Raw genomic sequence first — 24,601 nt, 5'->3', positions numbered from 1 at the left:
TAAAGAACAGCATTTATTTGAAATGCTAAGCTATAGAATAAGAATATAAATCTGAATAGCTGCCAATGAAGAAAGATTGAAACAAACTGGTGTAGTTCTGACATTTACCAGTAGGGGCTACTGGGACCATTCAGACCAGCCAAATCCTAATGAATCAAAACAACACTGACTACCCCCTCATTATCATACTGTAGAAAGAAACGCCTAAATAAATACGTTTTAAAATAATAAATGCAGTATTGCAAGAATTAATAAGCTATTAAAATATTAAAACTCTAATTCATGACTAAAGAGTTGCAAATGTTACTTGTAGATAAAAAAAAAAAAAATGCCCGACAGGATTTATTATTTATCGTGCATTTATACTTCGTTACACATGTATCCCGTACATTACTTCATTTATTTATTTGCATGTTTTGTGTTCCTATTTGGCCCTCTGATTGTGTACTGTGTGATGGGGGGAGGGGGACAGTGTTCTCAAACACAGGTTATGGGTTATATCATCTCTCATCATCTCCCCACCCTGTACTCCACCGCAGCGCCGCCTCACACCCATAGACATCTCAAAAACGGGACGGATGGTGAACGGAACACACTGAACAAAAATGGGCGGGTCTTAGTGCGTGCAAGTAATTTCTAATTGGACAGGTATAATTAGTACGAAAAAAGTAAGGTTTGTTTGAACTCTTAACCATATCTTTAGACTAAATGAGTATTAAAGTTAGTCGGGAATATTCTTAATCGTGGGAAATTGCTGTCCAGGCAAATGCTGGTTTAAAACACACACTGCGGTGTCACGTGGCGTGTGTTACTTTTCACCTCGCTGTACAAGCTCGCACCAATCATAGTAGTTTTGTGATTACTGACTAAGACTTTTATTTAATGATTTTACAGAGAATGCTTTACGATATTTCTATTTGTTTCCCGGGTAACAGTTTCCTGAATTAATACATTTAAACGATTACACAGTGTAGTGTTTAAATGTATGGAATTAAACGAACAGTGTTGTGGGATTTGAATGAAAGTCAATGGTGCGTTTGTCTTCCTGAGCGCCCAAGCGCCCCTTTAGGACGACAAGTTTGGGTCCCATAATGAACACTAACAGATGCCAGCTGATGCTCACACCTCACCTCAAACACTGCGGCATCATCCTACAATCTCTCCCTCTCTCTCTGACACATTTCTGCGAGTGAGTGTTTAAAAAGACGCGGATCTAGTAGCCCGTGGGTTATTCTCAGTTCTCTTCATACTGCATGACCATCACAAAGGTAAGAAAACCCATAATTATATATACACTTAGCTGTAGTTTTCTGCGTAAGTGTTCCAGACTGTGTTTTTAAATGTAAATTTTTATTATTATTATTATAGGCTATTTTATTGACGGTGATAGAGCGAGTTTAGGAGACATTAGAATATCAATGATTTTAATAAATTGTCAAATAAGTGTAGATTTGTTTATTGTTGAAGGCTTTCTTTTATATTTCAGATTGTAACACTTTGCAATAAGGTCCCATAGTTAATGCACTGACATAACTAACAAATTAGCAATACATTTGTTACATTATGAGCCTGATTCGTTAATTAAAATTAATAAAAGCTTTAGAGGTACAGGCCTATTTTTGTTGTTAGTACATGTTAACTAATAGGCTATTATCTCATTAAAACTTATTGTAAAGTGATGTTTATTTTGTTTAGACTTTTTCATGATCTCTTCTAGAGCTGAACTGACACTTACATCATGTGATGTATTTCTGTAGGGCAAATGCTTTCAATGCACATCTTTACAATGAAGGATGAAAGTTATTTATTCTTTAACATTGGCTAGATTGTTTCAAAGGTGAACAGATCTATTATCACAGTCATTAAAGAGATTTCACCCAAAAATGAATATTCAGTCACTTTCCATTTGTGACAGTTATAACCACAACCACAGTTTTGATAATCTAAAAAAAAACGTTTTTATCAAACAAGCAACCTGTACATGTATCATATATTTACTCTTTGAAAATACTAATACAAATAATCATTATCATAATCAATTATCATAAAACACATGTCTGCCAGACCACTAATGTTGGCTTGAATACTGTCATTCTTTAATATTAAATGGAGGAAATGGCCTAGCTGTATTGTTGAGCAAGACAGACAGACACTCAGGGGAGGCCAGGTAAAGAAAGACAGTTCAGAAGGGTTGCCAGGTGTCAAAGTCCTGAGGGTGAAACATGTCAAAGAAAGGTGTGGTCGTGTTCAGACGCGTCCATGAGCCATGAGTGCTGCTTTAGTCTGGGTCTTTACCTGGACACATATGACTCTGGCTCTTCTGTCCATTCTTACTCTTTAATGGTATTTTTGTCTGTGCATTTGCAACAGTTCAGTGATCATTCTCAGCATATCCTGAGGAGTTTGATTTGTTAGTTCATTTCAGTTCAGGTGAGAATACTTAATGAAGCTAAATATTTTCTTAAGAGCATTTGAACAGGGTGAGAAGAAAAATGCCAGTTTGAGGGTTTAACCCTCTTTCTTACTTGGAAAAGGTTTGGTTGAACCTGCATTGATGATACACAATTGCAATCCATTTGCTAGCACTGTCACCACATAAGCAGCTTTAGATAAAAGTGCCAGTAGTTCACCTTGAGTGTTTTGAATTTAATTTTTTTATTTATTATTATTATTCATTTTGCAAATACATGAACTAATATGATGTAAGCTTTTAATCACATCTCCAAAGCTGCCAAAGTTGTGCATTTGGTGGACATTTGGTGTTTATGGCCCCATCAGTATTCTTTGCTTCTTAATTGTTTTGCATCACATATTTTTATTAAATACAGTTTTGTCCTGTTTAAAATTAATTCCGCTCTTGGTGTGAACAGATCATTTGTTCATGATTTGTTCCAATTTTACATTTTGTATTTGGTTGTAACTGTAGAAAAACTGTAGAAGTTTCTACTTAACATAAATAAGAAGTTCCTTCAAGATCTTTATATTCAGAGATCTTGGATTATTTTAACTTTTCCCTTCTAGCTTTTGACCTTCAGTTGATGACCTTCGTGAAAGGTCATAGATGAGTTATGGTAGTCAACTAATGCACTACCAGGTTATTGTTGAACAGTCAATTAAAAGTTAAACAATACACTATCATTTTGAAAAAAAGTTCACCAAGACTACATTTGTTTGATCTAAAATACAGTAAAACAGTACTATTTTGAAATATTATTACAAATTAAAATAACTGTTTTCTGATCAATCAGAAATCATTCTAATATGATGATTCTGTATTGTACATTTAAAAAAGAAATAAACTCTAATTGATCACATTAGCTCTGTCTTAACCTGACAGGGAATCCACAGGGACTGTCTTTCATTGTGTCTTGCTTTTGGTGAAGTTAGACATTTGTGGATGGAAATGCACACCCATATATTGATTCAGTGTTTTTTTTAGAATGGCAGTCCATCACTCAGTTGTTGAGCTGTTGGGAAAAGAAACAAGTCAACATATGCACATCAATAATGTTAGGTTCTCTTGACATAATTGTAATACCGCAATACTACTTTCTTTGTCCAACTTTAATTTATTTTAATTTAATTTTAATTTAATTTAATTAAAAAGTTAATGCCAGAACAAGTACATAATTCTTGTTGAGCAAATAAAAAATTAGCAATGCCGCAAATCTTTTTATAAGCCTTTGAAATATTTGATTCTTATACACAGCTAATTTGAACTGTGATCTTGACCTCTGAAGAATGGTACTATGTACAGTAATAAAACATAGACACATGGTCCTCAACAATTAGCACACAAACCTCAATAACAACAATCAACAAACACAATAAAGAAAAAAATATGAGCTCGTAACCCATACAAAACATATAACTTGCAATGGTGACAAAAACAGCAACATAAATCAAGTCCTACCACCTAATTTATTCATGCTGCAATGCATTCTGGGAGCTTACAAACCCTTAACAAATAAGCAATATCAAATATGAAGCAACTCTTATATGCATACATACATGTTGCTTGTTCTATATCTATACAATGAGGTATTTGTGTTTTTGTTTGTTTGTGTGTGTGTGTGTGTGTGTGTGTGTGTGTGTGTGTGTGTGTGTGTGTGTGTGCATGTTTATGTGGTTTATGAGGACACAAATTTGTATAATGACATGGGTATGACAGAGGTATTACAATGTCCCCGTATGTGCCTATGTCCCCGTAATTCAAAAGACTTAAAAAACATACTAAAGTCTCCTGTGAGGGCTAAGTTTAGGTGTAGGGTTGGTGTAGGGCAATAGCACACACAGTTTGTTCAGTATAAAAACCATTACGCCTATGGAGAGTCCCCATAAACCACAAAAATCAACATGTGTGTATGTGTGTGTGTGTGTGTGTGTGTGTGTGCGTGTGTGTGTGTGTGTGTGTGTGTGTGTGTGTGTGTGTGTGTATGTGTTTATATGCGTGTTAGTGTAGAGAGAGAGAGAGATCCATCCATCCATCCATCATCTACCAAACAAACAAGTTTGTTTTATTTTAACTTCACATTACAGTTAATGCACTGCTCTCTGAAAACCATCAAGGAGCATTTTCCTGCATCCTCTCTGTTGAATGGCATGGAATCTTCCTGACTTCACATCCCTCTGTAATGCTCAAGTCATTAAGTCAGCTTGTGTGTGCAGCACATCCCTGCCTTGTATTAGTCAAGAAGCATATTGATTTAGTTTCAGGTTTCATAAACTCTTCTGAATGTCATAGTGTTTAGATGAGCAGATGGCTGTATTGTTTGCAATATTAGGATATATAGTTTCACTCATTTAGGCAGGTGAACAGATCATGAATAGACATTCATGATTTATATAAACAAAATTTATGATGTATTTAGTGTCCACTGTCTATTATATAATATACAGTGCCATAATATTATAATACACTAATACATCACATAAGTTCCCCTTTCATCATCTGTTTGCGGGAGAAATTACAATTTTATGTTGGTAATTAACATATATTTAAAAATCAGCAGGTGTTAGCACACTTAACTTATGAACTATAAAAATACTGACCACTGAGTCTTCGCGGAAGCCATAGTTTCTTATTAACAAATTACCTATCAATAATGTGTCTACTAGCAGAGTAAAGCCGTGCAACATATATTATGTACTTTCCACCCATATTGCAAATATTATTATAACCTGTGATTCACTTTGTGAGCTTCAAGTGATGTTGCACAATTTTGACTTAACAAGAAACTACTATTCATGTTGTGTAATAGCTGAATACATAATCAGAGACTGTTTTGTTTCTCTGAGAAATAGAGATGTTTATATCTAGAAATGTGTCTTTCAGGAATCAACAGATCGGTGAGCCTCAGTAGTTCGATTGTCTCTCTTAAGAGGGAAATTCAAATGTAAGCTTTGAAAGTCAAATTGAACAGTCCCACTTTTTGAAGAAAAAAAAGAGCATGTGCAAATGAGTCACGTCCTTCAGCTTTAGCACATTTGGTAATAAATTTACATTTTTCCTTACTCAACACATGCATTGACAAACTGTTGCTCACCTTAATGATTTCACCAAACCCAAAAGTAGGTCACCTCCTACCAGTCCCAAATAAAGATTTTTGAGTATTTGCTAAGCAAACCGCATGAAGACAGAATCTATTTTTAATCCCTTGTTTACAATTCGGTTAGGTTTAGGTTTGGTTTTAGTGTAGTTGGTATGTTATTTTTTAAATGCCATAGAGCATTAACCTTTCAGCACCACTTACAGGACATTTCATTTGAGAACGGCCACAATACGTACAACAACCAATGTAATATAACGTTGCCAGATTCACGTTTATTTATTTTTTTGATAAAACCAAATGCTCTTTTAGTGCTACTGACTGGCATTTCACTTTGTAAATGTTTTGAAACATGCAAGAAGAAATGAAATTTCATTGTGCAGAAATTTCGTTTTTCATTGAGCCTGGGTTGGTTTGTTTAGTTTATTTGGACTCTAGTATTCTTTCATAAATAACTGCATTTTTTTTTTTACTACACTAGCTAAGAACAAGATTTTAATGAAACATGTTGTGTTGAAAGCTGTGGATGTGATCTAGCTTTTATTGCTATCTACAACTGCTATCACATCACTGGCTTATTTTTGGACTTTAGGGGTGTCAGTTAACAGATACCGTTACTGACTCAGTTTCATGATCTTGTGTTTGTGCAATAAAGCAATAAAGTTGCTAGTTTTATCCTTGTTTATTCAGGACATGCTCTCATGTCCTTATTGTCCAGATCAAACTTCACCTAAAGACATTTGCAAGAGTGAAGAGTTGAGACAGGATAAACAAACTCAACCAGACCCTCCTAGAGAGCCCATAGCTGACATTTATCATATCAAAACACAGTCTTTCTCAAGATTTTGGGGTCAATTAACATAACAACAGTCAGTGACCTGGATACTCCAAGACAATACTAATTCCAGTGCCCCATCCTCACAGTCAGGATTTAGTGAGGCCTCAATGGCCCAGAAACTGAAACCAGGCGGTGTATTGTCAAAATGCAGATCTCCTCATTCAAGATCAAACACCTTCCCACACCGAAAGATCTGGACCCATAGAGCTTTTCCTCTGTTGTAGCTGGTTATTAGCATAATGTCTGTAATCTCTGCACATTAGTCAGCTCTAAAGGCCTCCAGAAAGCTGTATGTCAAGTATGCTCTCTAATTGCTTGGATAACAGATCCTGACCTCATTGCTAATGGTACTGTGAACTCCTATTTTTTTTAGTGATCGACGTTCGCCTGCAGTAAGTCAGCAAAAAGTTAGCAGTTAGCAGGTTTTTCAGAGATTCCTATCCTCTTATGCCTTACAGGTGTTCAGTTACTAGCATACCTTCCAGGTGAAACTTGAACTCATCTGACAGAAGTGATACTTCCGTCTGCTCTTTTTAGACTAAATCTAACCTGTGGACTGCACTCTGTCCCTGTGTGTGTTTATGCTTCTCATATCGAGTTGCATCCAGTAACTCTACCACTTTTATGACTCCAGTCCTCATTTCCTGTGTATTTGTTTTACCCTGCTTATTTACATAGCATAAACATATTTCTATCATGCCTCTGTTGTACTCAGATAACACTCGGTAATGACCTGAGCTTTCCTTGTTGTACAGTAACAGAAAACCAGCCTTTGCTTTGTCTCAGTTGAAATGTCTGTCTTGCAGCAGACAGATACAGATTTGAATACCACAAAGAATGGGTGATATGTCAAATATTCACAATACATGCAAAGGCACGCACATCCAAAAGAACAGAGAAACTAAATATAGGTCCTTGAGCAAAAATAGAAAGGTAAATGTAGAAAAAAAGTTGTCACACTACAGCTCCATGGAATAAATAATTATTTAAAATCCCACAGAATTATGCAAAATTGTGAATATGTGGTTTAAATCTTTCCTTGCCTCGCAGCTCATAGGTATGAGAGTGTTAAAGGGTTCATATGACGTTGCTAAAAAGAACAATATTTGGTGTATTTGGTGTAATGCAATGTGTTTATGTGGTTTAAAGTTCAAAAAACATTATTTTCCACATACTGTACATTATTGTTGCTCCTGTAATGCCCCGTCTTTCTGAAACGCGTCGGTTTTTCCAAAGCTCATCGTTCTGAGAAGATTGGCCGGCTATCCAGTGCGTTGTGATTGGCCGAATACCTCAAGCGTGAGACATAAATGTTACGCCCCTCACCGTATTGTGATGGCGTTTCCTAGCGCCGACGAGACTAAAACAACAAAACCCATTACAAACGAGGCATTTGTTGCATCCATTGAGGACATAATTACTGATTATAATGATTTAGACTGTCTTTTCACGCGTTGCGTTACATCACACTGCATAAACATTACCATGTCTGCATTTGTGATCGGAGAAACAACAAGCACTACTGTACACAGTAAATTTCCCGTGTTTGAATCATCAGTAACAGAAACATACTTACAGGCTGTGAGTCAGAAGTGTCAGACTGTCCTTGCAAAGTTGGAATTGCCCCACTTTATAGAAACAGCCTTTGTGCAAGCCAGCATTGTAGTCTATTTCCTGCCAGGTTCAGGAAATAGACCTCCGTAAAATGTGCTGCACACACTCGAATATTTGCATTGTACTGTTCTGGAACAGTGTTGTAAATACAACTTAACCATTGATTTCTTGTTGTGTCCTCTTTTGGAAGCCCAAACAAAGTAGTTTCGTTTTCACAACGAAACACAGCGTCTCCAGGACATGGCGCCGGCGGCAGCAACAATACTACAGTCAGAATTAAAATTAAGTCCCCTTTCTTTGCGTATACATTTGGGGCAGTGTTATGAAAATCTCCCCACACCGCGACGTAGATATGTGGGGGCGTGTTTGAATGAGCCATCTTAGGGGGGCATGGTTGAGTCTTAACTTTTATAAAGAATATCTATGGTTTTGAGACTTTAGTCTTTGCAACTTCAGGAATCTTATCTAAGCACCAACAGCTTGTAACACTCCAAAGAGAAAGGCAAACTTGAAATCGCATCGTATGAAAATGCTATTATTGTTTGTGCGATTCATTCCTGTGAATAAATTCAAACTGTCTGTTTCACTGAATCAATTCATATTCTGATTCAGTAGTTTGCATGATTACTCTGAAGTCTTTGTGTGACTTATTTCAGTGAAAATGTTGATACATGGCTGTTTGTAAGAAGTTTATTATATTATTTAAAATAAAGAAATAAAATAATAAATAAAAATCAGAATAAAAACATTTCTTAAAGCAAATACACAAATGTCAATACATTTATTGAATATAGAAGTATTAAGACATTTTAACAACCTAGCCCTAATGATTAATGTACAGGAAATCAGTGTGAGGAACTTGTCCTATCTTTCCTTCACACCTCCCCGTCCTCTGTGCTTTCTGCTGTGAGGCGCCACCCATCTAGGTGTGCACACATGATCTCTTACCTGCTTCGCTCACAAACACTGGACGTGCTGCTGGCATTCTGTCCACATTTACTGAGGCTGCAGGGCAGACGTTTAACATCTGTTTTCTCACTGTCTTTAGGATTGTCTTCCTTTATTGTAATCTTTTCTTTGTCTGTGACGTTTTACAAGATCTCTTAAATGGAATAACTCTGCCTGTGGAAGTGGCAAATAGGGATATTTTCTCCAGTTTTATATCTGCATCTTCACCTCTGTTCTCTCGGGTCTTCGTGTGCTCAGCACAGACAGGGTGAGTAGTTTCCACAATTAATTTTGATGTTACTTTGTTATTCAGATATATTGCATTGAGAGATATTATAATGAATACTATATTATAGTTATGGTACTGATACTGTTACTATAATTATCTGCATGTCAAGGCTTAAATGTTTTTGGTTATGTATATGTAGTAATTGATATAAAGACACTGTCTTGTAATTGTAAACTTTTCATCTGGAAAGATTCATTTAAATGTCATGTTCCACAAAGTGTCTGGATGACATCTACCCTTAATGTTTTAGTTATTTTATTAATTATGCTTCAAACATTAATAAGAAGGTTGTGGTATTGTCGTGATTTGTATATCTATTGTTACCCTCCACACCCACACCAGATAATAACTTCGAAACTTCTAATAAAATCCATAACTTTGTTAATTATTACACCATGCAGCCTTTGAAAGCTGAACAACTCAAACATATACAAATCCTGCCACAGAAGGATTTGCTCATATATTTAACAGTGTTGCAGTGCTTCATGTTCTCTACTTAATTTAAATATTATTTAGTATGTATTAATGTTAGACGTTTTCTAATAAATTATCAGACACAGAATATAGTGCTAGGATATGTGTTTTTCCACCCATGGCCTGTATTGCCATTGACTGTTTTTCCATCCAGGATGTGTTGCATTTAAAAGGAAGATTAGTATGTTAATCTCAGGTGTGTTTAAATATATGAGCGTTTGTTTGTTGTGTACGTCGGTATACTGTGGAATCACCTGAACATTTTTAATTGCATATAGTTGCAGTTCCAGTCAGGCAGCTATAAACCGTCAAATCTGTAAATGTTATCTATTTTATTCACCATATTTTCCAGGATTGGATCTACACACTCAGAATTCAACCGCACACAACTCGGATATGTAAATCCAGTTGTGGAAACACCAGTCTTTCTGCTGTTTGATCTTGCTTTTCTGTCTAGTACCTGTTAACTTTATCCTTCAGTCAAAACCAGTCATACTGTTTTCACAATGCATTTATCTACGCTGTCATCAGGGTTGTTGCAGACGTTTCTGACAGGCATTTTGTTTGTGAAGTTGTTGGAAGTTGGCTAGTGAGGTTTTTCTTCATAGTTTCCTGCAGAGGTGGATGGTAATTATGTCCTCGTGGAAATCTTTATGGGTAGCTGAGAGTATCATCAAAAATGAGCTATAAAGTGTAATAACCAAACATGTATTGGATGGATATGTGTAGATGTTTTTGAATGAGAGTTAGAATTCTGTGGAAATCTATGTAGCTCTCTGTGGAATTGTGCAGGATATGATTATGTACTAATGATCTAATGGAGTCTAATGATAATTGATTCATTTGTTGATTTTTTTTTTTCCTATTAATTTGAACTTTTCGTTCATCAAAGAATCCTGAAAAAATGAACCACAGTCTTCATAAAAATATTAAGCAGCACAACTTTCCTGAGTACCAAGTCAGCATATTAGAATTATTTCTGAAGGGTCATGACTAATGAAGACTGGAGTAATGGCTGCTGAAATTCAGCTTTGCCATCACAGGAATATTACAATTCTAAAATATATTAAACAAGAAAGTGGTTATTCTGAATTATCATCATCTTTCACAATATTTGTTTTTCCCCTGAATTCATTGAAAAACAACCCCAACATGTATACATTTAGACTAATGTGGACTTTTAAGGCTATAAAAATATATGTGAATAGATGACTATATGCTATAAATTGAATAGAACAACACCTGTTTTATTAAATGGAGTAATTTTAGTCAAAATTATAGCAGTTTTTGTTGCAATATTATTAGTTTTTTGACGCACACATGTGCATATTTCACTCTGACCTGGAGGCTGCTATATATTTGCATCATGGATATTCATTTCCAGTTTACTCTTTTAAGATCCTTTGGTAAAATAATAAATGAAATCATAATAAAAAACATAATGACAGCATCTACCAGGAGGGGCATTTGCGGATTAGAAATTAGTCTTGTAATATTGTCTCCATAATATTTACTGATTAATTGTTGCAGGCCAAGTAACTTTTATGTTTGTGTTCTGTTGCATCTTCAGTATTTCATTGAATATTAGACTTACCCAGAAAAATACTCTTTTTACACAGAACTTTCAGCCCTCATGGAAGCCACTTCTGAATATTTTTGAGGTTAAAAAATTATGATGCAAGTTTTTTCTCTCCCCCCGTAGACCTGTTTATGTCTTTTTCAAAACTTGTGTCATTTTGGCAGTAATGTCAAATGTGTATCCATCTTCTGTTTCAATCTAGATGACATGGCGTCCTCAGTACCGTAGTTCCAAGTATCGCCATGTGTTTGGGAAGCCAGCCACAAAAGAGAACTGCTATGATGGTGTCCCCATCACCCGGAGTGTTCATGACAATCACCTCTGCGCCGTCAACCCTCGCTTTATCGCCGTCATCACTGAATGTGCAGGGGGTGGGGCCTTCCTGGTACTGTCCATCAATCACGTGAGTGAAACACGCTCATATCGTGACTACCACTGATAATACTGTAAATGCTTTTAATACCTTCCTGTTGTGTTTGCATTATTTAGACCCACATTCATTTTTCAGACTGGTTAACTTTATTTCTTCTTGAAATTCTTTGAATATTTCTCATTTAGGGTCATGAATGTACAGTAAAAGACGAAAAAGGGTTTTCAAGCATCAAAACAATAAGTGTAATACTGCTTTGAATTGTTATTGTTTTTCAGTACATTAGAAAGTGTCCTGTTCAATTAAATAGTTTTTTCTGCGCAAAAAAAAGAAGAAAAAAGAGAATCATTCATTTTTATTTACAGAAAACACTAAAATGTCATTCAGTGTAACAATCTTGTCAGGCATATTTACACAACAATCAGTTTATGACATTTTAAAAGACTAATTAGTTTTTCCCCAAATACTACTTACTTGTAATTTTTTAACTTTGCCACTATTCCATTTTGCCCATTTGTCAGCAATATTTGTTATTTGTTGTCATGTAAAATGCAATAAAATCACTTTTGTAAAATTTATTTTGAAACACTTGCAAAGTTTCAACATACACTACATTTTTTGTTACCGCTTTTGTGTTAGGGTAAAATTGGCAAAAATGATCTTTTTTTTCACAAATTTGTATGTTTCATTCTCTGACAAGCTACAAAAGAGGTTTTCTTGTTTTATGTAAGTCATTACTGTTTTCGCAGTGTAAATGTTTGGTAAATTGGATGGAAACAGATGTAGGTCTATTGACCCGTGACTCAAAAGTTGTACCCAGTTTTTTAACATAATAGGAAGGTTAAAGGACAACCTGGCGAATTACATATGTTAAAGTATCTTCACTTTCTCTTCAGGGTAAATGAAGACCTTTTTAATCTGCATATTTATGAGCGTCTATTATTTTACAGCCTAACATACAAAAATAGCTTCTTGCACTCTTTCTTCCTGTCACACACTCTCTCCTGCATGCTTACCTGTTCTGACACACTTAGCTCTCTGTGTGATTGTATTGGTCTGTTGACTCTCATGTTCAGTCAGATATTACCTCATGTCTCAAGAATGTCACAGGTTACATGAAAGCCTTGAGGCATCTTTCTGTATTGTCTGTCTCTTCTCCTCTCCCACAACATTAAATATTGTCTAAAAAAGTAGTGTTATATTATTGTTAACTTAAGTGCACAATTAAATGTGCTTTTGTAGCAAACAACATATAAAATAAAGTGGTCTGACCACACAAAACAAGTTAATGCATGTTTAAACATTTCAACATTTTAGTGCCTTCAGCCACAACCAATGCCCACAGTTGATATGAATAATGATAAAGTCAAGTTTCGTCACCTGTTACCTGAGTCATTTGTGTTACGTAATTGTTCTTTTGGCTACTAAAGGATGTTCTCCTTGTTGAGACTTGTGTCTTTCGCAAACACATTTCTATGCTATGATTCTTGGTCAAACTTGCAATGACTTATCAATAGTTGTAGTTTTTTTGTACTACACTACAAACAGTCTAATCTGTATCTTGTTTTTTAGTGAAATATCTAAATAACTGTATAAAAAGTAAATTCAGAAGCATTTTGGCTTGTTTTTTTCTGAATGTTGAATGTATAATTGAATACAAGTGTTCTCACCAATGTTGTCACTAGTTTTAATATAAATTTTGTGAGATTTATACTTAAAACAGGCAAAACAAGAACACATATAATGGTAAAGCTGAATGTTTTATATACTTTAGTGTCACATGATCCTTCAGAAATCTTTCTAATGTGTCGATTCAGTGCTTAAGAAACATTTCTTATTATTAATGTTGCTGAATTGCTTCTATCATTAGGTATTCTTTGATAAATATAAAGTTTTAAAGAACAGCGTTTATATAAAACAGAAGTCTTGTGTAACATTGTCTTTTCTATCACGATTTAATGTGTCTTTCTTGAATACAAGTATTCATTTCTTTTACAAATCTTACTGTCCCCTAATTTATTTTTTTTGAACACTGAAAATAATATTAACCTAAATAAATAACTGGTTTTATTCAAGTCAAATATATTATTTAACATTATTATTCAACTTAAATATATTAAGTTATAACATTTAAGATAATCGCTGGTTACAGCTTTTTTACACTGTAGATAATTTTATCAGCAGGCCATGCTAAATATACTCCAGACCTTGACCCCATGGTTGTCTTCTCTATATTTACGTAAATAATGGTGTGTAATAATCTGTGTGTCTTCTCAGACTGGCAAGGTTGACCCTCATCATCCGAAGGTTTCTGGTCACAGAAGCAATGTACTTGACATCAAATGGAATCCCTTTAATGACTTCTGTATAGCATCTTGTTCAGAGGACACCACAGTAAGTGTGGACATATAGTGTGCATACATTCACAGCACAAATTCAGACTGGTGCATGTTCACATTTTACTGGCTAAAATGGATCTGAATATCTCATATCCCACTTTCTTCCTGACTTCACACAGATGTTCTTGATACATTTTAACATTGTTTTCACATTTATACAGCTTATCATTTGTGCCCATGTTTGTTGTTCAGGTAAAGATCTGGGATATCCCTGAACATGGAGTTTTGAAGAACATCATAGTGCCTCGGAAGGAGCTGCAGGGTCATTCACGACGTGTCGGACTCATTGAATGGCATCCCACCGCCAACAACATCATTTTCAGCACTGGCTATGACTACCAGGTACTTAAACTATACACATACTTTCTCATGGAATGAAAGCAGACTAAATTTCTGTGAACTGGCCCCCAGGTAGACATTTAAAATATTCACAGTGATAATAAGCTCTTAGCACACATCACCATTTTATAATCCTAAACTTCCTTTCCAGTGGCCAGAGTCCAAATAGTTGTATGGTTGTGAGCGAAACAAATAAAATACTCACCAGCAGCTGAGTTTTGGTATATTTCATTTATAACCTGAAAGAGTCCCAAAAATCTGCAGTGACCTTATTAATATTGGAAGAGAGGTTGAGGGATCTCTTAAATAAATGATACAGCAATTAGTTGGACAAGCAGTGTTCCAAAAACACTAATATATATATATATATATATATATATATATATATATGTATTAAAGCATTTTATTATGACACTTTTATTGAAAGTATATTTTTCTGAAAGTATTTTTCTGTAAGCTTCCATTTATCCTTAAGTTTTGTTTGTGGCTTATTTTATTAAACATGTAATTAAAAACTTTACAAGAAATTTAAAAAGCCTAAACTCAGTATCTAGATTTAATCTAGCTGCCTCATAGTATGCAGTGTTCAGCATTACATCCTGAGGCAGTTTTTTACTGAAACTTGTTTGGTCAAGAGAAATATTTTTTTTTATAATAGATGTTTATTTTTTATATTATACATTGAGCTCTAATATTACCCTTTATGTACTGTATTTGTTGTCCTTTTTAGAGCCCTATGAGTATTTACTTTTATTTCAGATCTATACTAATAGTATAATGATATAATATAATCAGAATAATTAAATATTTGTTGACCCTGGGTGTAGATTTAAATTTTATTGATTCTTTTTTAGGTTAATTTAAAGTTAAATTAGATTTTAGTTAATCTAAGCATCTGATGCATTTTCCTGTCTGGATGTGTTTTCAGTCCATATTACAGTACATTTCTTGAATGCTCGTAGCCAGACTGATTCATTGTTTCTAAATTGTGATTTCTTGTCAAAGTAAATTTACACTGACTTCCCATCTCCATTTGTTGCCCATTCCTCTCCACCCAACCAGCCTTAGAACAAAAGTGGTTTTAAGCATCACTGTTTCCCAATCTTCTTATTCTTGGTCCCTCGCCCTTTCCTTATATATATATATATATATATATATATATATATTTTTTTTTTTTTTTTTTGTGCTGTCCTGAGGCAGTGAAGGTGGGTGTTGAGCAACAGCCTTCACAGCGCATATGCACAGTCACAGTATCTCACATTCCTTGCACTGTTTCTGCAGTAACTGTAGGATTCTTGTAAAATGCCTCTACATAAAATGATAGTGAAAACTGATTCAAGAATGAAAGGTTCTGCCCCAGTCCTAAGCTGATTTTAATCAATAAGATCTAAACTTTGTGTGGAGGAATAATTTATATTCTTTAAAGAAAAATACAGCTGATTTTTTTTTTTTGCAGTGGTGCCATACAGAAGTTTAAGGTTAGTAAGATTTTGATCGTTTTTGAAAGAAAAGACACTATTTATTATAATCAAGAATACAGTAAAATGGTAATTGTGAAATATTCTCATGATTTAAAATAACTAGGTTCTATTTTAATATATTTTAAAATGCAATTTATTTCTGTAATGGCAATATTTTCAGCAGCCATTAGGCTACTCTAGTCTTCCGTGTCACATGATCCTTCAGAAATCATTCTAATATGCTGATTTAGTCCTCAAGAAACATTGCTTCTTATTATTATATTAATGTTGAAAACAGTTGTGCTGCTTAATGTGAAAATGTGTGAAAACTGTGACAGATTTGTACAGAATTATTTGATGAATAGAAAAAAGCATTTGTTTAAAATAGAAATCTTTTTAAATCCAATCGTTATATGCATTAGATGTCAGTATATGTGGCTTAATTTACCTAAAGTGTGTTTGTTTGTGTGTTGATGAGTAGGTTATGGTGTGGAAGCTCGATGTTCCTGAGCAGGTGATCAAGAACCCTGTGCGGTCCATCAGTGTGCACTCAGATGTGGTTCTGTCCATGTCCTTCAACACAGATGGCAGCAGGCTCGCCACCTCTTGTAAGGACAAGAAGATCAGAGTGATTGACCCACGTACTGGCACCCTTTTACAGGTGTGTTTCCTTTAGCCTGATGTTCTTCTGTCATGCATATATATTTGAGGCTCATATTATTATTATTCCATGCAACTTTAATCCAGTAATTAGTCCTACACTTAATTTCGATTATGAGCTGGGACACACATGGCATATCATATGTGCACAGAAATGCACTTGCCCTTGGCTGCCCCTCTGACACCACACATCCAAAACTAACACCTTTAAAACCTTCACACAGAGGTCAGCATCAACTCAGAGTCTTACATTCACACGGCAGTGTCTCTTCATGTGACTCAGATGAACACAAAACTTCAGTTCATGATTTATGTCATTTTATAGGACATGGCAGATTGATTTTTTTCACCAAGTATATTTTTTATGACGGAGAATGTGCATTAAATCTCACTGAAATGGAATGTGTGATTTCAGGAGACCAACTGCAAATCACACAAAGCCAGTAAAGTGCTATTTCTTGGAAACCTGAAAATGCTCCTCTCCACGGGCAATTCACGCTGGAACCATCGTCAGATTGCACTTTGGGATCAGGTAGGTGGTTCTCAAAATAGGCTTCTTTATTTTTCTTTATTTGTATAAAAAACAGCATGTCTTCTTTTTAGGGCAAATTTTTCATTCATTAATTGAAATAAATTCTCGATCGGAGCAACTACGGCTAGCCTGTCACCTATAAAACAACCATGTCTTGAACATTATGGAACCATTTCCCCATAATGGTAGAAAGTATAAAAGAATAGAATGGTAAAGGAAATAGTAGGTCTAATTCTAGTAGGGAAATAATCATTTTGAACCATATGCAAACAATATTTTAAAATATGAACTAGTGCTAGGCAACGATTAATTGCATCCAAAATAAAAGTTTTTGTGTACATAATATATGTGTGTGTACTGTGTATATTTATTATGTATATGTAAACACACACATACAGTATATATTTAGAAAACATTTACATGTATTTACATATATATATATATATATATATATATTTATATTCATATAATTTATATTATATATAAATATATTTAACATATAAACATAACATATTTTTTTTAAATATATACATACATATGAGTGTGTATTTATACTAAAACACTAAATCTTATTTGTATACCCAATATGTCAAAAACGCAAAACATTTATAACACACTGTCACATTCAGTTAGGAATTACATGAATCACATAAATGATACCAAAACATATTTGTCTGTTTATGTGTAATAACATATTTCAAAACATAAAAATATCAAGCAGTTGCCCCTGATCTACCTAAATGCATCTATGTTCGTGCGAATCATTCGTGATGCAGCCTCACAGAAGAAGTAAGTATAAGGTTCTTTTATGAATCTTTGCAAATCGCCTTTCCTTATAACGTGCTAGTTAGCAAGTTCCGTGGCTAAAGCAAACAGTATGGCTTGTCACCCCACAGAAGAGAGGGATGGGGTGAGCAGAGCTCATTAGCATTTAAAGGGAAATGCAACAAAACAGGTTGCTGATTTTGAAAAGAGCTGATTTTAACAAGGTAAAGTGTTTTTTACACTACCATTGAGACATTTTAACCAAAGAACGTTATAGACTTTTCATTAAAACCCAAAGATTCATATCAACTTGTGGAAAACGGGCATCTGATCAAAATCATACTGACCTACTGACCCCAAAAATTTGAAAAGTAGTGTGTGTGTGTGTATTTATATGCAATACAGTTCATTATATTATTTAATATTTTTTACTAGTAGTGGCACTGGTGTGTTAGAGATAAACACTCCAAATTTTGACTTTTCACAAACAGAGGAATTCACTATGGGGGAGTTATCTGTGTTCACGTCTAACTTTTGGTGGCATTTTTGCCCTAAGCCCTGGTTAATTTCTGACTGTTTGGAATGGGTCTGCCGTCTATATACAAGCTCTGTTCTGACACGTTCATCCTCAGACAGACATTTCTAAGAAGCAGTATAAGTAATGAGCTAATCATCACTTTAGATTTCCCCCTAGTGTTACAATCATGACATAGCAGTTATTTTACTGCCCATTACAATGCAACCCATCTATATTCCTGAGATGAGTTAAATATGGATGTAATAACTTTACATTGATATTTTTGGCTGGTTTTGCTTAAAAATAATAATAAAAAAATTTAATCTAACAGTATTAGATATGTTAAGTGCCAAAATCACATGTGCGTGTGTGTTCTGCAGGAGGACCTCTCTCAGCCATCTTATTCAGAGGACTTGGACGGCTCCTCTGGTGTTCTCTTCCCGTTTTATGACCCTGACACACACATGCTTTACATAGCTGGAAAAGTGAGTACATATAACCTAAACTACCAGATTAGCAAATCGTTTTTTTTTACTGCTGTATTGATGATACAGGTTATTAATGGATAACACAATCCTCCTTTAATCTTTAGGGTGATGGAAATATCAGATACTATGAAATCAGCCCAGAGAAGCCATATGTGCATTATCTGACTGAATACCGGTCTCTTCTACCACAAAAGGGAATGAGTGAGTACTATATAGTTTACATGTATACACGCACAAAAACATACTTATAACAACATCATAAATCAAAGAAAAAAAGAAAGAAGATCAGGCCCTTTCTCTCGGAACATGCAACACAACTCCTTGTTCAGGCTCTTGTTCTGTCTAGACTTGACTATTGAAATGCTCTCTAGGCTGGTCTTCCAGCCAATTCTATTAAACCTCTACAATTAATCCAAAATGCCGCTGCAAGATTAATTTTAATGAGCGAAAAGAACGCACGTCACGCCTCTGTTCATCAATTTGCACTGGCTACCAATAGCTGCTCGCATTAAAGTCAAGGCATTAATGTTTGCCTACAGAACCACCACTGGCTCTGCACCCCTTTACCTAGATTCATTACTTCAGACTTATATGCCCTCTAGAAGCTTGCGTTCTTCAAGTGAACGATGCATTACCATGTACCATCCCAAAGACACACATTATGTCCTCATTTGTAAGTCGCTTTGGATAAAAGTGTCTGCTAAATGACTAAATAAAAATAAATAAATAAATCTATTACCCCATTTCAACGTTCCTTTGCACAAGTAGTCAAAACATCAGCACAAATCAGCGTCTACAATCATTTGAAACTGGTTCATCCTTGTTGCACTTTTTTTTTCTTCACTTGTCAGGTTTGGTAAGTAATTGGTTTAAATACTTTAGATGTCAGAGAAGTACTGTACTATATTTTACCTTCAGCTGGAGCAGACACACACACACACATATTTATACTAATTGTACATTTTTAGGACGTCTTTATGAACCCGAAAAAATGCACGTGCCACTTATGTGTATTCAAAGAGACTTTGTAGTAACGTCAAATAAAGAGTTAAATGTTCATAATCAAATAATTGTTTTAATAATCGTACTTTGTGTGTTGGCAAACATAATTAAGCTCATTCAAAATACTTGATTGTAATTTTAACTGTCGTGTGTTATTTGAAATTACTTTTAATATATTAATATAAATGTAATATATTTTAAATCAGAACATGTCTTTGCATTCTCTTCCAGGTGTCATGCCAAAGAGAGGTCTTGATGTGTGTTCCTGTGAAATCTTCAGATTCTACAAGCTAGTGACAATCAAAAGTCTCATAGAACCTCTTTCCATGATTGTTCCACGAAGGGTATATACACAATTCTGTTCACACATGCATTCAAATACAAAACAAATATGACAAAATGTAGAGCTAGTTCTCACTTGACTATGCTATCCTTGTTGATGAGGATCCCTAGCAGTCGCACAGATGTTATTGTGTTCTGTTCTGCAGTCAGAGTCCTATCAAGAGGACATTTACCCCATGACAGCTGGGAACAAGTCTTCCATGACAGCAGATGAGTGGATTGGTGGTCTAGACAAAGGTTAGAGTCAAATAAAAATAAAATATTTATATATTTATTTATTGGTTGTATATTTTGGGTCTCTTATGCTCACCAATGCAATTTATATGGTCAAAAATACAGTAAAAAAAAACTGTAATATTTTTAAATATATACTAATATAATATTTCACATTTTATATCTGCCTAATATTTTTGTGGAAACTATGATAAATCACGATTCTTTGAAAAATAAGAAGTTCCAAAGAACAACATTTATTTGAAATATATCTTTTTTTGTAATGAGTTTTTACTGTCACTTTTGAATCAGTTGAATGCATCCTTATTTAATTTTTTTTTAAATGGTTGTTTGTTTATGCATTATTGCTAATGTGATGTCATAGAAATAATAAAAAATTTTTTTTTTTTAGTGATTCAGAAAATAAAACATAATTACTTGCTCTGCAGGTCCTGTGATGATGTCTCTGAGGCCTGGAAGTAAACTGGACTCATATGTGGAACTGGGCTCAGGGAAAGACCCAACAGAATTGATGGAGACACAGCATTCTCGCAGTCGGCCAGGACTATCACTGCTGATTCAGGAACGGCTGGATGCCAAAGAAGGGAACGCACGCAAAGAATCCCCCCCTACCTCGCTGTTCCCATCCACAGATGAAAAGAGCAGCTCTACAACCTACGTCAGCAATGGACAACTAGATTCCACGCGCTGCTCGCCACCAAAAACAGAGAATGAGGTATGCTACATATAGCTTATAGCAGGTATCCCCCTTAGCTAAGGGGCTACTTGCATAAAAAAAGTTTTCATACTTCCCTCTAATGTGTGTTTATGTATGTGTTTCTGCATATAGCTACGACAGATGTTTTATAAGCAGCAGGAAGAGATCCGAAGGCTGATGGAGCAACTTAACCAGAAGGATGTGCAGATAAAACAGTTAGAACTGGAGATCAAAAATGTGAGAAACTCACAAGCCAATTTTTAAAAGAAACTGTAGTACATCACACTGTCAAAAGTCTTGTCTGCTTCACTAACATTCACATAAAAAAATGTTCTGCCTCATGAATTATGCTGTAAAGGTGTGGTCATAATTACAGAAGTCCAGTCATTTCTAGAGGAATCCTTGCAGTCGGGAGTTTTGTTTGACGGCAAAACAGTTCAGTCCTCGGAGATTTTGTTTGTGTTCAAGTTGGTTGCACGAATTTGAGCCATTGACCAATAGAAAGCTGCTTGGATTGAAAGTGGCTCTGTGCTTCATACATCGCTACACTTCTGATAATGGACAATAGACCTTTTTGCCAGCGAAATTTCGCTAATGTGACCGCGCCTTGAGGAAACACATGGGCTACATCCACATTTCTAGTGTCTCTTATGGAAAGTCATTCCTTGTATGCACGTTTTGTGCACATATATGCTGTACTACCTTCCTGGAAATTTTTATTAGACTTTAGCACTATGCAACCTTTTTTTTTAGCTTGTGATCAGACTTGTTTAAATGTTTAGTTTGTTTTTTTGTTTTATTACTATTTTAAAAATGGCGTAAATGAGCATACGTGTGTTTTGTTATATAAATTGTGTTATTTGAGATTTTGCTTGAATATAATTGTAATGAGATTTCTTTTTCAGATTAATTTTCTATTTAAATTTCTGTGCAAATGGATGAGTGATGTGGGATGAAAGTTTGATAATTATGCAAATGCTAAATTTTTAGAACAAAGGGAGGTACATTTGAAAATGTAAGTTCTACACGTGCATTATCATGTCATGTTTAAGATATTTAGTTTTCTGTGTGTTCAAATGCTGATAAGAGAGTTTACCAAATCCCAGCATGCACTGAAATGGTAGCATTGTGGGAACTGGCTGGGGTTCACAAAATATCTAAGGAAAGTCAGGTTTAGGTTCAGTAATTCCTTCAAGTGTATGGGCCATCCACTGACAAAATCCCATTCTGCAACATGCTTGCTATGAACTGCCAAACTGTTCAAAATGCATGAAAGTACCACCATTTTATTGGTTTACAGAGTTTAACTCAAAATGAAAGTTTTAAAAATAGTCGTCCATTAGGAGCCTTTCACAAATTTTAACAAGCCATTTAATCCTAAACTAAAATAAATACGATAATTTGGGCTATCAGATAAAATAGCCATATAAAGAGGCTTTTGGAGACTCAATAAGACATTCACTACAAATAAATGATTGCCACAACTACACTTGACAGTAGGTTTTATTTGTTAACATTAGTTAATATGAACTAACAATGAACAAGACTTCTACATTATTTATTCATCTTTGTTAATTTCAACATTTAATAATTATACATTTTAAAATGAAAAGATGTAACATCAGTTGTACTGTGTACTAACATGAAGAAATGCACAACTGTTTTATTAACAGACATTGCTGAAGATAATATATGCTGTTGTGTTACAGAAAAACATACGATGATTAAAATAAAATGAAATCTAAATGTGTCATGGATAAAACCTTGATGATCTTTATAAGAACCGACAAAACGATTTTATTTCATGAAAGAGAATTTAGTTGCTGGCTTCCAGTTTAATTTTAAATGGGCCACTATATAGATATATATTTTCATAATTTCTTTCAAGACTGGCCAGGTATTTTCGAAAGAATCCAGATTTAGGCTTGGGTATGTCATTTTCAATTGTGCGCGTACACATACACACACACAAAAACAGCCTTTAGATGCCTCTTCCATTCTTTTTTCACAAATTGTGGGAATTTCACTGGATTGTATCAGCCTCTGTTCCACCTGCCACTCATATTTAAAATAAATTGTGACTGATATCCATTTCCAGGCAGTTTGGGTGATATTCATACCTGTCTCTCAAACACACACAGCTTTGACAGACTGGTCCAAATGAGTTGAAAATATATGCAGTCTATTCAATTAAGTAAATGCTGTTTAAATGCATATTATTTCCATTCATACCTTTAAATTGCTAATTTGTCTTATTGTAACACAAATTCACACAGACACAAACACATTTCTTGTAATGCCATATTCAACAAAACTAAAGAAGTGTTGACATGGACAGAGTCTGACATTTATATCTAAGTATTAGTAGAATCAGTGTATCAATTATACTGTTGAGGGGGCAATTTAAAAGGTTATGGGAGTGAGAATCTAGAGGTGCATGTAAAGTTGCTGATTTTTATTGTTAAATTATTTCATATAATTTATTTGAATAATTTTGAAACATCTTCTGGCCCCTTTGGAAGTTTACCCAGGCACCCTAAAGTGGGTCCCGGGCCCTTGGTTGAGAACCTATAGGTGTAATTTGTAGCCTTGCCAGTTTGTCTGTGTTTATAAGAATGCTGTAGTCTTGCAGATGTGTCCTCCATGATTCCTTACCATAAATATAATAGCCCACTGAAAATGGCAGTACAATAGTAATAAGTCCTTAACAAACCATCTAAACATTTTACAATGGGTATATATATACTATATTATTTCTTGTAGGATGTTAAGAAATTCAACAGGACAAGTACTGTATGTGGATACCAGTGGGACTGTATTGTGACCTGTAGGATGTTTGTTCTACGTGATCCCTGCACACACAGCTACACATTTCTGTGTTAACCACTGACAGTTACCAAAAGATGCGGTGCCCTCATGTGCTGCGAGAGGAAACACAACCACTTCATTGTAGCCTTATTGTAAGACTCAAATTCATTTATATCTAACCACTCTCTCCACCCTCAATACCACGACTGAGGTGCCCTTGAGCAAGGCACCGAACCCCCAACTGCTTCCTGGGCGCTGCAGCATAAATGGCTGCCCACTGCTCCGGGTGTGTGTTCACGGTGTGTGTGTGTTCACTGCTGTGTGTGTGCACGTTGGATGGGTTAAATGCAGAGCACGAATTCCGAGTATGGGTCACCATACTTGGCCGTATGTCACTTCACTTTCACCAGTTACAGAAAGTGAAGGTAATTTGGAATTAATTTGTCTTCAAACCTACTTTAAACAATAAACAAAAAACTAAATCATAACTTCCATAAAAGGTTTCACAACTGTTTTACTGATCACATTTAGCTAATAAAGCTTTTAATAGCCATTTAATTGTAGGTTTCTTTTGTGAAAAATTACCCCACCTGTTACAAAAAGTCATTATACATGAACTGTATCTTTTTCTTCTGGGCAAACAACTGAAAATATTCTATAGCTGTTTTTACTCAAGGCATTCAGGTTTGGGTTTATG

The 24,601-nt window shown here is 34.9% G+C and overlaps 1 protein-coding gene across 3 annotated transcripts; it reads left to right on the top strand.

The window, feature by feature from the left end:
* Nucleotides 1-1,128: 1,128 nt before the first annotated feature.
* Nucleotides 1,129-23,189, top strand: LOC306874266 (coronin-2B-like). Of its 3 annotated transcripts, XM_079424175.1 has the most exons (13): nt 1,129-1,268; nt 9,100-9,217; nt 11,494-11,694; nt 13,939-14,055; nt 14,253-14,402; nt 16,341-16,520; nt 16,935-17,051; nt 18,714-18,818; nt 18,926-19,022; nt 20,055-20,167; nt 20,312-20,402; nt 20,828-21,114; nt 21,229-23,187. In XM_079424175.1, exons 3-13 carry the CDS (start codon nt 11,494-11,496, stop codon nt 21,358-21,360), a joined length of 1,590 nt encoding a protein of 529 aa, XP_079280301.1. In that variant the 5' UTR covers nt 1,129-1,268; nt 9,100-9,217; the 3' UTR covers nt 21,361-23,187. The 3 variants fall into 3 exon arrangements, with proteins under 3 accessions (XP_079280301.1, XP_079280299.1, XP_079280300.1); XM_079424173.1 differs by lacking the exon at nt 9,100-9,217 and having other exon boundaries at nt 1,165-1,268; XM_079424174.1 differs by lacking the exon at nt 1,129-1,268 and having other exon boundaries at nt 8,934-9,217; nt 21,229-23,189.
* The last annotated feature ends 1,412 nt before the right edge of the window (nt 23,190-24,601 follow it).

Source organism: Barbus barbus (assembly GCF_936440315.1).
Source record: "Barbus barbus genome assembly, chromosome: 8".
NCBI lineage: Eukaryota > Metazoa > Chordata > Actinopteri > Cypriniformes > Cyprinidae > Barbus > Barbus barbus.
Note: the sequence above shows the minus strand (reverse complement) of the source record. Positions and strands in the feature narration are given on the sequence as shown.

Bases quoted from the DNA above. Each gene is read 5' to 3' on its own strand.
- LOC306874266 (XM_079424173.1), top strand. The intron at 19,023-20,054 runs GTGAGTACTATA...ATTCTCTTCCAG, and splicing joins TCTACCACAAAAGGGAATGA to GTGTCATGCCAAAGAGAGGT. The intron at 21,115-21,228 runs GTATGCTACATA...TTCTGCATATAG, and splicing joins CACCAAAAACAGAGAATGAG to CTACGACAGATGTTTTATAA.